Source organism: Cicer arietinum, chromosome 6 (assembly GCF_000331145.2).
Source record: "Cicer arietinum cultivar CDC Frontier isolate Library 1 chromosome 6, Cicar.CDCFrontier_v2.0, whole genome shotgun sequence".
NCBI classification, from domain to species: domain Eukaryota; kingdom Viridiplantae; phylum Streptophyta; class Magnoliopsida; order Fabales; family Fabaceae; genus Cicer; species Cicer arietinum.
In genome coordinates this window covers 13,568,210-13,585,965 of record NC_021165.2, presented here as the reverse complement: position 1 = coordinate 13,585,965, position 17,756 = coordinate 13,568,210, and the positions used below count along the sequence as shown (strand labels likewise).

The 17,756-nt window shown below is 26.3% G+C and overlaps 1 protein-coding gene across 1 annotated transcript; it reads right to left on the bottom strand.

The window, feature by feature from the left end:
• Positions 1 to 13,223: 13,223 nt before the first annotated feature.
• On the bottom strand, positions 13,224 to 15,871 carry UGT85X1 (7-deoxyloganetin glucosyltransferase). The gene is made up of 2 exons (XM_004504753.4): positions 15,263 to 15,871; positions 13,224 to 14,320 (listed from the first exon to the last, which is right to left on the bottom strand). Exons 1-2 carry the CDS (start codon positions 15,777 to 15,779, stop codon positions 13,368 to 13,370), a joined length of 1,470 nt encoding a protein of 489 aa, XP_004504810.1. The 5' UTR covers positions 15,780 to 15,871; the 3' UTR covers positions 13,224 to 13,367.
• Between the last annotated feature and the right edge of the window lie 1,885 nt (positions 15,872 to 17,756).

Below are 17,756 nucleotides of genomic sequence, written 5' to 3'. Positions count from 1 at the left end.
ATTTATACTTTTAAATTTTAGATTTTTGTTGTTAAAAAGTGGAGCAATATTTTTCCTTTTCAAAGTTAGGCTTACTTTTTTCTTTTTATATGTTTTTTAGAGAAATATTATTGTGTTTGAACTATGTTTCTTTCATTCTTTAATTATTTCAATCTTTTAATTTAAGTTAGTCGAGATCCGACCTCTCTTTTTTTTTTTTTTTTTGCGTTACACTTTGCTTATTTTTTTTGTTCATTTTGATTTTTTTTCTTTCTCTTTTCTTGTTTTTTGGTCTATATTTTTTTTTCCTTTCTTCTTCTTTACTTTTGATCCAACGTCTCTTTTTTTTTTTTTTTTTTGCGTTACACTTTGCTTATTTTTTTTGTTCATTTTGATTTTTTTTCTTTCTCTTTTCTTGTTTTTTGGTCTATATTTTTTTTTCCTTTCTTCTTCTTTACTTTTCATCGTGAAATTTCGAAGAACGTGTTGGGTTGGAAAAGTGCCTGGCTCTAATATTTGCCCACACATTTTTCTTCTTCTAAAGACACACGCATATCACTATGAGTTAAATGAAGTTTCAAACGTGTTATGGTGGCCTGTCGTTAGAAAAAAGAACTCAAGTAAACCTACAAAAAATCCATTTCAATATATGTGTTGTACTTTGGGGTGATGATATTTATTATGTTTTACATGGAACAAGAAAACCAAATTAATGCATGAAAGAATTTTAGAGGATGGAAATAAAGTATCAACGTGTAACACACATAATGGAGAAAAAAATGTAAATCTTAAATTTTTCATAAATTCACAAAATGGAGAATTTATTTTAAAATTCAATAATTTTAGTTTTTATTTTTATTTTAAATTAAAAAAATAAGAAAATATGTTTTAAATGATGTTGCATATAATGCATTGATGGAATGATTAACTTCCTTAATATTATAGTAAAATTATCTAAAAATTTGAATTTTAACTTCTGAAATTATTTATTATTGGAATTTAATTAATAACATATGAATAATTAATGCATCTAGATATATCACAAGATCGTATATCACGTCATTTAAAATATGTAAAATATCACTTTTTAGTTCAAAAATCTAACGAAATGACCAAAATTATCGGATTTTAAAATAAAAAGACCAATTTCATAAATTTGTGAAAATAAATGAGGAAAAAATGAATTAAGTTTGTATTCTAACCATTATATTTTTCTAAATAATCATTTGTTGTATTTAATAAATATCCTTTATCGAAATCAATTATATTCAAAACACGTCATGACACTAAATATGAATACATATTCAAGTTAATATTCAAACATTGATTTATCACTTGTGAAAATTTAGTCTATTCGGTTATATTCAACTTCATTGTTAATTTAGGGTTTCTTCGGGGTGGTTGACAGTTTTTATTTTTTATATTTTTAATAGTCAATTTGAATACAAAAATTTGTCGGATGAAATGGAGTTGAGTTTATTTTTTACTTAATTTTCAAATAGTTATCCCCTTGAACTCAAAACCAAAAATAGATTTTTTATTTGATGGACATCAACATCACTCCAACAACCACTCTCGTTACCACTTCAACTAGCCATTGCCACCATCATTGTTGAAATTGCCATTTCCGACCATTGACCACCCATCACGACCACCAATCACCTACTTTCAATAACCGTCAATCACCACCCTGTCCATCACTTCTATTATTGTCTACCTGCCACAATAGACCACCACCTTTAATTGTCAGTCACTTCTTCCGACCATTATAAGTACCCTCAAGGTCTGATGATTGCAACAATATCTAGTTTTAATAATTAACCTTCTCAATCATTATTACTAAAATTATTACAATATATTATAATTTTATAATATTTAAAATACAATTTTTTATTTTTAATAATTTTTATGTATTAATTTTTTTTATTTTGTGAATTAATGATAAATTGATATAAATAAAGTCATTTAATTTGAACAATCTAAAAAATAATAAAACTGTAGAACTAAAAATTAATAATTAAAATTGAAAATTCAACTAAAATCAATTTTAATTTTAAAAAATTAACAACATAAAACACAAAAACCACCTCAAAAGCACTTAAGAAACTTGTTTTTGAAAAATACTTAAAATAAACTTGATTGCACGTAATGTACAATTGACTGCCTTTAAGTTTACGAATTGAGGTCCACAAAGTTTAAGTCGGTTTGTTTTATTTTGGTAGAGTAAGTCGGTTTGTTTGAGTGCTATGGTTTTTGGGAAAAGACCCTATTTTAAAGCAAAATAGCACGAAAATTTAGGAGGTTAATATGTCTCATTAGTTGAAAACTTGAAATAATTCATGCACTACTCGCACAAAACTCATTTCATCGATAAAAAGTTGAGATGAAAAGTTGGTAAAGAAAAAGAGGAAAGTGATTTGAATTGATTTTACTCGAAGTTAAGTTTGCACTTTATATACTTGAGTTAGGCTTTATCGTGCATGATGTAACGTGAAAAAGAAGAAGTTAGCGTGGGTGTAAGAACGAAAATAATAGTAGGACTGTAGGAGTAATTGATTTTTTTTGAAATAGAGTAATTGAAGAAACCGAATATCAAATTAAAACAATTAAATTGGAGAGTGGTATATTAATATATTGAAATGTTTTGATATATTAATTGATTAAATCAATCAATTAATAATTATTTTTATAAATTAAATAATTATTCATTGATTTTTATATTTAAAAAATATAATTTCATAAAAAAATATAATTTCATTATTTATAAGTACTTTACTAATTTTTTTTATATTTTATTATAAAATATTCAATATTAACAAATTATTAATATTAATTAAAAATTTGAAAAAAAAATTAAATTTTATTTCGCTTATATATGTTGTTAATAATACTTGGTTTTATAATTTTTTAAATGATAGAAAATATTTTTTTTAAATTATTTAACTATTAATTTAAAACTAAATATATTGGTACAAATTAAAATTAAATTGATACATGTCGAATTGATACATGTATATATAATTTCTCTTAAATTTATATTTTTTTACTAAACAATTTAAAATGAAAAAATTGTGTTTTAATCATTTTTTTAATGTCTGAATTTTAAAAGATTCAAATGAATCAAATTTGACATCTCTATTAACTTGAATATCAAATTCATGTCATTTAAAATGGATCATCCCAAATTATAACAAAATCATTATAATATATTTATTTTATAATGCTTTAATAGTAGTATTATTACAAAATATATATTTAATTATAATTTTAGTTCTTCTATTTTCATCAAATCATGAATTTAGTCTCTTATTTTAAAAGTCAATAATTTTGGTCTCTTCTTTAAATTTTTAAAATAAAATAATAATTTGATATATTTCAAATGATGTTACATACGATTTAATGATATAAAACTATCTAGATGCATTAATTAAATTATAAAAATAAATAATTTTTAAAGTTAAAAGTGAAGTGTTTATAAGATTTTATTATGATTTAATGATTTTTAATTATTTTACATCATCATAGCACATGTTACATTATTTAAAACATATGACATCACTATTTTTGAATTAAAAAAATTAAAACAAGGGACCAAAACTATTAAATGTTAAAATAAAAAAGTCAAATTCATAATTTGATAAAAAATAAAGAGATTAAAATTATAATTAAATCTAAAAAAATATAGTGTACTAATTTTAGTGCTTGTTAAATTATTTTTTTTAAAATGTTGAATTGATTGAACGAATAGTTTTTGACAATTTGATTTCATTCAAGTTAAATTTTTTTTTGCAAAAACTCAAATTAAAAAAGAAAATTAATTTTCAATAAAAAACTATTTTAAATTATCCAATTCGTGTTTTATACTTATAAAATAACAAGTTTTTCCATAAAATGAAAAAGAAGGCAAAAAAGAAATACTTTATTTAAAATATAATAATTCAAAAAATACTAAAAAATTAATATATCTAAATGAAATATATTAACTATTAAATTATATGCTTGTTTATATTTTATAGAAGAAGAATAGTAGTTAGGTTGTGGATAAAAAGGAGAGGAAGCGGAGAGTGTAGTAGAAGGCAAATGGGTCACGTGTGAGAGCAAGTGTGTGTCATCGTCGGCAGAACACGGAGACAAAGGTTTGGGTCGGTTTCTAACTACGTACAACAACGACTTGTTTTGTAATTGTATAATTGTATTTGTAATGAACCAATGAGGACCCATTTATCCCCACACCACAAACAATTGAAGAATAAACCAAATCAAATATCAACGCGTCGTGACTCATATGACTTACTACTCACACAAAAAATATGTCTGCTCCAACCGGACGGGTTCATTTAACATGCACAAACATAAGTGCATGAATGGTACAGTTACTATGTCCATGTCCTATTTAACCTTTGACATTGATGATGATTATCTATAACTAGCTAGCTAGCTGGCTATCTAATTTTAATTATTTCAATACTGTTTAATAATTTTGCTTGTTAGATGGTTGTATTGTTAATTATTGATCATAACTACTATTACTATTTAAAAAAATCAAAGTTTCAAAAAGGTAGGTCAGTGAGACCATTAATGGGAATTGGCATATTGTGATGGATAGTCAACATAGTACTACTAAACTATTGAGTGATAATCATTTTGAGCCATTCAACACCAATAGAAAAGTTTTATGGATATATTACATTAGAGTGTTTGGATGTATCAACACTATATATATCGATATCAATGGATACATTTATTTTAGTTGTTGAATGTGTGAAATTTATCTTGATTGATTTTTGAATGTGTGAAATTTATCTTAATCACAAAAATATAAATAAACATTTTTTTTTGTTAATTATTTTGTCTTAAATACATGTTTAATTAATCAATTTAATTAAATGTATTTTTTATTAATCAATAAAATTATTATCAAAAGTCATTGAGAATGTATTTGCAATTTCAATATATTAGAAACTATAATGACAACACTTCACATATTTAAATACTAAAATGAGTAATTACTTCAATAATTAATGTGACTCTTTAAAAATTGAATTTCACATATATCATCGTCTTTATTATTGAGATATTAACATAATTGATGTTGATTTGATAAATTCAATTTCTGAAAAGAGACATATTTAAGTTTTTTTGTTTTTATCAAACGTACATAAGTTAAATCAATTTTTTTATTTTAAAAATGAAAAAATTGTAAATTTTTACTTTTATACAACAATTTAAGTCGTTATTGATGTTTTGAACTATTTTCAAGTAATAGTTCAAATAATCAAAGCAGAATTAGCTTTTATTACATTTTTTTTGTACATTACTTTTTTTTAAATCATAATTTTTAGTAGATACGACCTTTATTCACACTCAACACTTCATCAATAATAATTTATGTTTTTTTTGTTGCAACAATTATAATTTGGGCTTTAATTTCATTTTTAAGTTTCATTTTAAACTAAATAAAATTAAATAAAAGAAATGTTTCATCACCTGGTATGTTGTAGTCTGGCGTGGGAATTGTGTTCCTTGTTTTTTAGGGCACGGTAAGAAGGAAAAAATCTTAGCACAAATGTCATAATCTTTATCAAGTGATTTAAATAGTCTAAAGTAAGATATTTGTTAAAAAAATTAAAATAAAATAAAAAATTATATAAGAAATATATATATTTTTTAAAAATTAATATATTAAATGTACAACTTTCAAAATTATATTAATTTTTTAATAAGTATCTTTAGTATATTTATTAACAATTCCTTAAAAGTAACTATGAGTTATTTCAATATTAAATATAAGAAAAGAATAACAAAAGAAAATTGATACATATGATTCAAAATCACTTCAATTTTCTTTAATCAATTTTTGTATACAATGAGAACAGAGTATCATATATGAATTACTATTAAACTAAACTTTTCTCTATAACCCACTACAACGAGAGGTCTATATTGCCGTTTTATTTTCTTAAATTATCATGATCTATGGCTTACAAGAAACTTGAAAGGGACCTACAATACGTGCAATATTAATATTGTACATGCCAATCATTGGATGGGAGTGTGATATCAATTAATAAAAATGAACCCACCATCACAAAACTTGGCACCCATTTTGACAAAGAAACAATTTTGAAACAACAAAGTGATAGTGCATGGAGTTTAGTATGAATAATTCCAGCTGTCTTACAATTCGTTCAATATTATGTACATTTTTTTTGTGCCTATGGCTTTCTTCTAATATGTGTGGTGATAAAATCACATTTAAATTGTGACCCAATTTGAGACTTGGAGGGACCATAGCATTGATTCTCAGCAAAAAGAGGAGCAAACAAAATACTAAAAGCTTTGGTCGACACCACCTACCAAATATGCAAGAGTCTAATTCTCTATTTTCGGCCACTTTTTCAGATTTGGACGAACTTGTTTGAATGGTAGTAATAGTGTGGCCAAGCAAGTTGTTAAAAGCTATCGTGTACTTGATGTGAGTACTTTCCTAATTTTTCAATCTTTGTTCCCTTCTTTTGCCTTCCTAAATTTTTGGGTTCAATAATGCAACTACGTACATACCTAACTATTAAAGTTCTAAGAAAAATCTATTTTTGTTGTTTGGAGTAACACAACAAAATTTTACGTTTAATGTTTTTTTTTACAGTTAGATTTTACATATTTAATTTATGCTATTTCCTACTAAGAAACGGAGTGGTATATATCCTCTTAACTAATTCACACACAAATTAAATAAAATTCGTTAACTAGAACAAAAAGAAATTGGTTAACTTAGTTTATTACAATAAATTTGTTAATAATTTAAATTATTTTTCAATACTATTTTATAATTATTGAGATCCTTTATCTGATTTCATCACCTAATAAACTATCCACTACTTGATTTGTCTTGAAACTAATTAATTGTTGTTGAAATTCCGATCACCAACTTGAGATGGCTACGAAGACCCGCATCATAAACGAACGATGAAGTTTGATATGTATAAGAACATGTCCTCAAGGATTTGCATAATTGCCCAAACCTCTCATAATATGATAGTCTCTTTCCATAAAATCGGGTTTGATTGAGGATTAAAACAAATTAATTAAAAATATAACGGTTAAAAGATGCATCAAGTTTGATAGTTGTTAAAGTGGGCGAGATTTTTGGGAAGAATATAGGCATCATTTTTTCTTACTTGGTTTCAAAGTAAGACAACAAACTTAGACGAAGTAGTTCAAATTATGATTTTTGTATAAGCTCTCGCAAATCTAAAAATATCTTAAAACATAATTAATGGACCAAAACAAAATGTTGTGACGCCTATTTATCTTGAGTTAAGGAGATAAAAGTTATAGGAATTTGCACTTGTTTTGGTACACTGAAAAGTCTCATATTGTTTGGTGAATAAATTGAGTCAAGTGATTGGTTCTGTAATAGCTGAATCTCAATAAGTGTATGTTAAAGGCAAATAAATTTTAGATGAGATCTTAATAACAAAAGAGGAAAAAGAGCTAATTTTGTTCAAAGTTGATTTCGAAAAGGCGTACGACTCAATTGAGTGGGATTGTCTAGATTTTGTGATGACAATGATGAGTTTCCATAGAAACTGTGTAAATTGATTTCATAATGTATTGGTTCAACGTCAATTTATGTACTAGTGAATTGGAGTCCTGAATAACAGTTTGTTATGCGGAGGGAATTGAGACTAAGTGACCCCTTATCTTTTTTAGTGCTTTTGTGGAAGCCAATCGTTTCAAATATTTTGAGGTGGGCTCAAATGAGTTTTGTGTCTCTCTTTTACAATTTTGAGACGATATGTTGATCATAGGAGAGAAGTGCAAGGACAATATTAGAACTATCAATGCTAATTTATTGTAGTTTGAGCTTCAATTTGGTTTGGTCGTAAAGTTAATTTTCATAAAAATATGTTGGTAAATGTTAATGTTAATAGTTATTGGCTTCAAATTGCGCCATATATGTTTAATTGTAAAATAAGATGTGTTCTATTCAAATATTTGGGGTTGTCTATTGACGATAATCCCCAACTATGATGTATTGGAAGCATGTTATTGAGAAAATCAGAAATAGGTTTTCAGGATGGATGTCTAGAACTTTTTCGCTGGGATCCGTTTAGTACTCCTCAAAGCTTTCTTGGTTGCATCATCGATTTATTTTCTTTCCTTTTTCAGGCTTCTTCAAGTATCATTTCTCAACTTTAATATATTTTTAAATCATTTCTTTGGGGTGGGAACGAGGAAATGAGTAAGTTTCATAGGGTCAACTAAGAGACGATGTGTTTTGCGGAAAAAATTGTTATTGAAGATGAATGGTTTGATAAAAAAGATTGTTTAAAATTATTGGGAATGGGAGTAATACTTTATTTTGGAAGAATCTATGGTTGATTGGTGGAGTTTTGTGTGAGAAGTTTAGTAGATTATTTCATTTGTCTTTGCAACAAGAGGAAAATGTAGAGATCATGTTAGAGTTGTTGCGACTGGAGGGTGTTCAATGGTGGAGATGACAGAAATAGTTATTTGTGTGAGATGAGGAATTAGTGGAGGAATGTAAGAATTTAATGACTAATGTTTATTTGCAGGTTAACGAAGCAGATACGTGGTCATGGAATAATGCATAAGGAATATTGTACTTGTTAAAGGATGCGTATTTTGTGATGTATGAGGAGTTTGTGGCAGGTGTCACTACGCCTCCATTTGAAGACCTAGTGTGACATACTTTTGTCTATTCAAAAGTATCATTATTTATGTGGGAGTTTCAAAATAGACTTCCTACAAATGATAATTTGTTTCATCGAGAAATTATTTCTTTTGAAGATTAACAATGTGTAGCAAGTTGCAAAGACGTTGAAACAACCCGTCATTTGTTCTTTGCGTTCCCTCTTTTTGAGTCGGTCGTATGATGTTTTGAATTGACTTAGACTATCTGATGTGTTTCCTATGAATGCAATGAGTCACACTAACCAATTTGATGTTATTTTTTTTCTTCATGTGAACATGTAATGCATCAAATAATTAGTTTAGTTTGGTTTGCGGTGATGTAAGCGATTTGGAGATCAAGAAATTGTGGAATTTTTGGTTCACGTATTTTGAATGCAAATTTTATTATTGAGCGGGTTAAACTTTTAGCATAAAGGTGGATCAAATTGCATGTAAAAAGATTTTGTTATGTGTATAATCAATAGTGCCTTCAACCTTTAATGTGTATTGACATAAGTTGTGGTTAATTGTGTTATTTCTTGTTTGAGTAGTTTAGTTTGTGTTTCTAGTTTATTTTAATGATACGTAGATAAATTTTAAATTTTCTTTTGTTCTTATTCTAAACATTTCTTGTGCTTGAAATGTTACTTTAATATATTAATTTTTAACTTGTTCAAAAAAAATTCTATATTTTTCAATCATCTAAGACGTCTTTTCACATAAGACAAGATGTCAAACCAACACTAATATCAAATATTTTAACTTAATCTTTTTAATTTTTGGAATATCACAAATTACAATATTAATTAACACATTTTTCCTTCAATTAGCGCAATAAAATGATGATGAAATAAGTTTTGTCTGAAAAAACAAAAATTTAAACAAGAGAAAATATAGAAGATCTTAAAAAAAAAAAAAAAAAAAGTGGAAAAATGAATTTAAATATAAAGATTGAGCTCTATACTCCTTTAAAATGAATTATAAGTAAAAATTGATTAAATTACACTTAAAAAGTTGGTTATCACTTGAATTAATTTATACAATTCAATAAAAAAATTAGTTTATTATCTAAATTATCTTTTATGACTAACAAATTAAATCATTAAATTATTTACTAATGTTATCAATAAAATGTTGAAATGAATTTGACTCTTAAATTGATCGGCCTCTCATCTTCATCTCTGAATTGAATTGTTAATTTGCTAAAAGTTAACTTGTTTGCCTAAAAAATAATTAACTCTTTATTTATATTAAGTGTTATGACATCCTTAATTTAAGATTGTTTTATACAAATTGATTACCGAGCTAGCTATAACCCACTAATATCAATATAAAATAATTAATTTTTGCTGTTATGCATTGCTTAAAACACTTTATATTATCAACGCATTATAATTTTTTATAAAGATAATTTTAAAAGTAATTTTAGTAAAAGTTGAATATTTATAATAATTTAACGATTCATTGACAGGATAAATTCTCGTTATACTAATAATATATATAAATTAAATAAAAAATATTTACATTATCTGCAAAAAGTCTTAAAATAAGACATGCTTTCTCATTTTCATCTAACACGGAATAATGACATGTTTCTAGAGGGTCATAAAAAACAATTTATTATAAGATAATACAAAATATAGTGACATACATGGTAGCTTAATATGTGAAAGGAAATCGTATTGGTAATGACCCATGAACAACAAGCTGTGACAGAAAATAGGGTCAAGCTTTATGAAGCCGGTAGTATTGGAATGAAAGCTTAATTAAGTAGGTCCAGTTAATTTGTATTATTCTATTAATTGTCTGCTAAATTAAACTAATGTCTTGCTAATGAAGCAGCAGATTTGACCTATAGTCACAGTTTTTATCAAGCCACCAGACTCAAATATACAACATCTCGTTACTTCAATTTGTTTTTGATGGCTATATTGTTAGGCCAAGAGCAGACATTAGACTAATTAAATCACATCACGATCATAATTAACACTGGATTAGTTTAATCTAAATCAAATGGTCTTTTCATTATTAAAATATTCTCAATATTTTAGATTATGAAGCAATGGCGTATTTCTTGGAAACAGCTAGCACTAGCAGCCCCTTTTCAAAAATTAAATATGAACATTAGAAGTAGTACTAAACATTTGTGGCGTATTGGATAAGTTCAAATTGAAAATAAATTATTAAGGACCAATTTGACTTTCAATTTGGTTGTTTCTTTTCGCTATGCATTGGAAAAAGCTTAAAAGAGGGCCAATAACCCATGGGGTCAATATTTTTTATAACTAAAATCAAATTATGTGATGTCAATATAATTAAGGTGTCTTGATAATTATGTGATGTTTTTTATTCTAATTCTTTAATTAAAAATAAAAGTATATTGACTATAGTACAGTGCAGAAAATTCAATACGAGATCTCAGTTGAATGCATCGTATAAGCAGATATGGACCTAAACTAATAAAAAAATGTAAAATGCTATAAATGATGACAAGAGCCATTGATGATGATTATGAATTATTATATTTTTTGACTCATGATGAATATGATTCCCGAGACCAATAAATAATCTAAGTGACTGAATTCAAGTGAATAATTACATTTAGTTAAATGTTAAAAATGAATTATTTAAAAAAAATTTGAGTTACAATTTTTTGTTATATTTTATTTACTTTTTGGTATAATTTTAGATTACTAAAATCTCTTTCTAGTATGTATCAAAGCTAATTAAAAAAAAAAACAACAAATAATACAATTGGTAGATAGTTAAGTTCTTTAAACATATGGTTATGGTTCTTGTTAAATATAATTTAAGATAGTTTGAAATTAATTATGTTGAAGTTAAATTTTGTTAAATTAATTATATTATATAAAAAGCATCATACTCTAATTTTATATTATTTATTTACTCTATCATTTAAATTTTAATATATTTTTTTAATTATTTCACATTTTTTTGAATTTAATCATGATTCTGAATAGTTCTATTCCTAACTGGTGCGTGAAAAAAAACATGCGTTGAAAAATGGGAGACCCTTAAATAAATCATACCTCAAATGAGATAATTTGTGCACCAAATAAAGAAAAAGAATTCTAACTAGAAGAATTTTAAAATTCAAAAAACCTTTTCTTAAAAGGAAACAAAAAGATAATTCTTAACTATTAATTACAGTTTCTATTTTCTTAGACAAATTAAAGAAATAAATCACATGTAATAAGTCTCAAACCAAAACCCATTGAAAATTCATCCAACCTCAGCAAAATAATTTTTTTATATTAAAAAATATAATATAAGAGTTTTTTTTATAGATAAATATTAGTATTAAAGATTAAATTTTAAACTTCTTAAATGTATATTTTTCAATGTCTTTAGTTAAATTATTAACCCATAGTTTATAACTGTTAAATTGATTGAAGTATTTAGTAAAAGTAGTGATTTAATTAGTTTAAAGATATAAAAGGAAATTCTCAATCAAAAATAAATTTTATCAATTAATATTAAAAGTATTTTAAAAGTAATTTTTTTTATAAAAAAATACTAATGATAAATCTGATTTATTTATCTATTTTATTTATTTTAAATTAAAATAAATAATTAAAATATTTAAACTCCTTACTTTTCATCTTTTTATTATTTATTAATCTTTCTATTTTATAATAAAAATTACTTTCACAAAAAATATTTATTTAAAAATATTTGTTCGCGTCCAAATAATAATTTAGTTTTTTAATTATTTGAATACATTTTTTTTTTGAAAAAAAGTTTGAAATAGAGATTTGTTTATTGCTCTGTGCTTCCTGATCTCACCTCTTTATTATTGTTTCTCTTGTGAATCTTCATTCTTAAGACGGGCAACCTAACTACAGATTCGTAGGGTACTCGAGTCTCATGTAAATATTATCAAATATATTGTGGATTTGTTTTATTATTAATTAACAATAAAAATGATTAAACAAATTAGACATTTTCTCAACAAACTTAATTGTGACACATAAACTGACATTAATTACATCACTTATCCTTATATAATATTATTTGAGTCTTATCTTCGATATGTTTGTATCGTTTGTCCTTAAAATAGCATATTTCTTCTTAACCCTTCCTAACAACTTATCGCGAATTCAATATTTCATATATTATAAAGTTCTAATTGAGAAGATTTTTCCTTTTAATTGACATGACATAAATCTCTAAATAGGTATATAATTTATAAGATTGGTATCTGGGATGAATTAAAGAGTGAAATGATAAAATATTTAAAATTTAGTTCGCTGACGTAATACTAATATTTTGTTGAAAATAAAAAAGTCATAAAATTGAGCGAAGGAAAGAGGGAGAACGAAAAAAGAGACTTGATAATTTAAACGAGAATTTTGACTGCCCAGCCCAAAGTTCAGTTTGGCCCAGAGCAAAAATGGTGTGGCATATACCATGGAACCATAAATTTGAACCATATATGTAACATTAAAATTCTAATGCTCAATTAAGATTTGAGAAAGGCAGCTTGTTGCTAAATTGTAGATGACAAAATGATTTGCAAAAATAGGTCCATAAAATCAGCAGCACCTCAATAGTCAGAATTTGTACTTTTTTTTTACACACAATTTATAACTTTTAATAATGCATGTACAAGCATATGGAAAGATGAACTGAGTAGGAACATTTATCTGAAAGGGATATTATTGGTATACTTAAAAATTCCTTTGTTCTGTTTTAATTTTTTTCAATTGCAATACCAAACTTTGAAAGTTATTATAAGAAGAGCCTCCAAGTGATGTAGCAACCTCAACCTTATGCTTCCACTCCACACACTTTTTCTTCATTTCTTTCCCTTTCTCTCCCCCCATCAATTCCTTCACTAATCCTTCAACTTGTTCTCTACTAACATCACTATCACTATCAATTTCCATTCCAATCCCCCATCTATTACATGCATAAAAGCAATTAGTTTGTTGCTCAGCAAAGAAAGGCCAACAAGCCATTGGCACTCCCTCACAAATACTTTCCAATGTTGAATTCCAACCACAATGACTTAAATACCCTCCAATTGATGAATGACTTAGACACCACTCCAATATTAATCCCCTATGTTCAATTTCCTTCAAATATTCATCATTTGTTATCACCTCACCTCCACAATCCACAAGATTAGGCCTAATTATCCACAAGAAATTGTATTTGCTATTACTTAATCCCCAAGCAAACTCTCTTAATTGCTTTGCATTCATAATCACTAAGCTCCCAAAATTCACATAAACCACAGAACCTTTATCTCTTTCATCCAACCATTTCATGCACTTAACATCTTCCTTCCATAAATTAAAATCAATGGACTCCAATTGATTATTATTTTTTGAAATAGAAAACTTTTTATGGAGCATTGATAATGGACCAATAGGGTAGAGATGAGGGTATTTGATTCTGATTGCATCTAATACCTCTGCTTCTAATTCTTGGAAGGTGTTGAGGATGATACCTTTTGCTTTCATTGCATTGTTCACTGTATCTTTGTTGTAATTGAACATTGTATCAGAAGAATTTGTGGTTCTAAAGAATGTGGGAAGGTCTTTAAGTCTAGCACCTCTCATTGCTGGTATCCAATCAACTTCAGTTTCAAGATATCCATCACATAGATTCTTCTCATCTAACAATAAACAAATTGATTTTATGTATAAACTGAGGGGGTCAAATGATACTAATGCAAAGTTTAGTAGTGTTGCAATATTCGTGGTGAAATATGTGGTATGAAGATACACTATCTAATGTGATATTTCCTTTGAAATAAAATATAAAATATAAGTAAAAATAAACATTTATTTAACTATTTGGTTTAAAATTTAGATAAAAAGGTCAATTTTTAAATATATTTTGCATATGACAATAAAATACCTATTTGTCTTATTGTTCAATTAATCAAATCTATTAAAAGAAACAATCGATAAAAAATAATCGGAGAATTTTGTAATTAAAAGTGAAAAATAAATAAATAAATAAATCGAATACTTTAAATAAAATAAATACTTTAATTTTGTATACAAAAGTACTATTCCAAAGAAATACATAATAAATTTTATGTCGTATTATTGAAACACATCAAAATCAATACTATATTTTGACATCGTATACTAATGAGTGTGAACATCGAAGCTGAGATGAGAGAAAAAAATACTAAATAAAAACGAAAAAATAATGTAAAAAGTAAAACGATATAAAAATATAGTGCAACATGTGGTGATTTTTTACACCAAACTGGTACATATTTTAAGTTATTTACCAAAGTAGTATATTTTTAAATTATTTAACAAACAAATATATATTTACTTATATTTTTTAGGTTTTTGACACTTATAAATTTATTTTTAATTAATATCTTTTTAAAAAATTTTAAATTTTTGTAAGAGATATTTTTATAATATTTTAAATATATATAAAAAAAACATTTAAAAATTTAAATGACAAATACGCCCTTGGTAAATATAGCAAAACTTTTGAAATTTTAAAAGGAATACAAATTTATTTAACCCTTTGATAAATAACTTGAAAATATGCCCTTGGTAAAAAAAATCAAAGATGAGGTAGATGGTACCTTTTAGTGGAAAATAGCCTCTTTTTTGAAGCTCTTCAAAGTTTAGATATCCTAGCATACCACATCCACTTGGTGTGAATAACATAAACTCAGGGATGTTGAATTCTTGTGCAACTTTCAAAGTAAAACTCATTACACCATCAGAAATTATGCAAGTAACAGGTGGCACATCTGAATCTGTTAAAGAAACAATCTTAGTTATGATATCTCTAAATGAAATCAACCCATCAATAGGAATTGCTTTGCACAAGTCTGGTAAGTCCATTATTCCTCTTTCATTTTCTGGTGGTAATCCATCAGATATTGTCTCAAACCGAAAATCTGGAAGACCCTTTAAGGAATTTGGACCATTAGATTTAATCAAACGGTCAAAATTGAATTTTGTGTGGACAAAGGTGATGAAGAAGCCAATATGATGGAAGAGTTTTGCTAATTTTAGCATTGGGTTTATGTGACCTTGTGCTGGCAGAGGAACACAAATCACATGGGGCCTTTCTGCATCCATTTCACTGTTCATGGATTCAATTGGGTGGGTGCATACAAATTCGTAGTTAGTGTTATATTTCTAGTTTTTATTCATTTTATTTTGTTTTATCTTTTTTTTCTCAATTTATTTTATTTTCTTAAATTAGTACGAGATTATTTGTATCCATTAGTTTAGATAAACTTGTGACAAGACATTACAATAATTACATAATAAATCCAAATTGATGACAGAATCAATGCAGGCATTGTTATATAAATAACAAAAATGTCAATGTCAAGTGGGATGGATTTTTTTTCCTTTTATTTAATAAATATTAAATTATATAATTTTAGTCGTTATTCAATTAACAAATACCAATATTGTTAAATTGAATATTTTGTTTTGGATTCGAACTTGATAACTCATAATTGTGTATGTGTGAGTTTTAGGTGGTAAGTATCATTTACACAAAACAAAAAGGTTTAATTGTATATTTAGTCTTTTTATTTTTACTAATTTATTTAATCGATTTCTCTATTTTAAAATATGAAAGTGTTGATCTTTTATTTTGATTTTTTAACTAAAAAAACAACATGACATACTTTAAATAACGTGACATATGATACGATAATGTAAAATGATTAAGACATATGAAACTACAATAAAATCATCTAAAAACCTAACTTTAAATTTTTTTTATTTTCGTAATTTAATTAATAATATATAAATAATTAATACATCTAAATGATTCTATATAATTAAATTGTATGATACAATATTTAAAATAAGTCAAATTGTCAAGTTTTTAGTTCAAAATTTGAAGGAGAGACCAAAAGTGTTAACTTTAAAATAGAAAAATCAATTCCGTAATTAATAAAAATATAGGGATCCAAATTGCAATTAAACCAAACAAAAATTACATAAAGATTTACATAGCTTGACACCTCTTGCTTAAATAAGAACATCTCAACATAATTGAATCATTAAATTAAATTAAATTACAAGAGTTTATAGCTGAACTCAATATGTGTATTATTTTATAATACTCTTTCACTTTGAGAGTTTAAGAAATAATAAACACTTATATTTTACACAACAAATACATCGTTGCGGATACCTCAATAATCAACATGATCGCCTATGATGGAAATTCTTCAAGTCTTCTCATCATCACCTAATTTATTCTTCTAAACAATTTTTTTCATGTTTAGGAATTGTTGTTTTTGAAATTCGAAAAACCTTTGAAAATAATTTATGCCACCGAAAATATTACTGGGTTGAGTCGCGGACTAGGTCGCTCTCTTTAAGACGTTTCGAGGCACTGCCCAAAATTGTGCAAGGCAGACTATCAACCACGAAGTCTCCAGATAAAACAGCACAAATACTCTGTATCGGAGTTCTACTGCACTGTAGAAAACCGTTCTAGAATTACACCCTCAATATGGCAGTCTTACGACTGACACTCGTAATATGGCACTAAGACCACTCAAAAGAAAGAGAAGAAATAGTAAGAAGGGGGAGAAGTGAGAAAAGCCTCAGATACGGAGAGTTTTTGGTGTGATTTTCCAACTGAGGAGAACCCTCTATTTTTGTAGAGGAAATCTGCAACTGGATCTGAAAAAACCATGGATCATCAGAATGTGCGCTCCATGTAGTGACCCTCAAAAACGTGCGCTCCAAACCCCCAAAACGTGTGCTCCAAACTTAGGGATTTGACTCTGACTTTTGACCGGACAACAAAGGAAACGTGAGACCAAAGATTAGAGTTTTGACCGGGCAAAAACAGACGCACGAATTCAGGGAGGAAGACTGGATCAGATATGACTCGGTGGGAGGCAATTACATAATTAACGTTTTGATTAGAGATAAAATGCAAGCAATCAGTTAATTAAAATGATTAATTAATTTTCATACAAAAAAGCCAAAGTCAAAGCCGTGTAAGATTTATGGGTCACATATGTAATTAATTAATAAAGTGTGTTAGGGTCATTATATAATTAGCCAATAAACTAGGGATCAAATAATATA

Bases quoted from the DNA above. Each gene is read 5' to 3' on its own strand.
- UGT85X1 (XM_004504753.4), bottom strand. From the start codon at position 15,779: ATGAACAGTGAAATGGATGCAGAAAGGCCCCATGTGATTTGTGTTCCT. The intron at 14,321-15,262 runs GTACCATCTACC...GTTTATTGTTAG, and splicing joins AGGCTATTTTCCACTAAAAG to ATGAGAAGAATCTATGTGAT.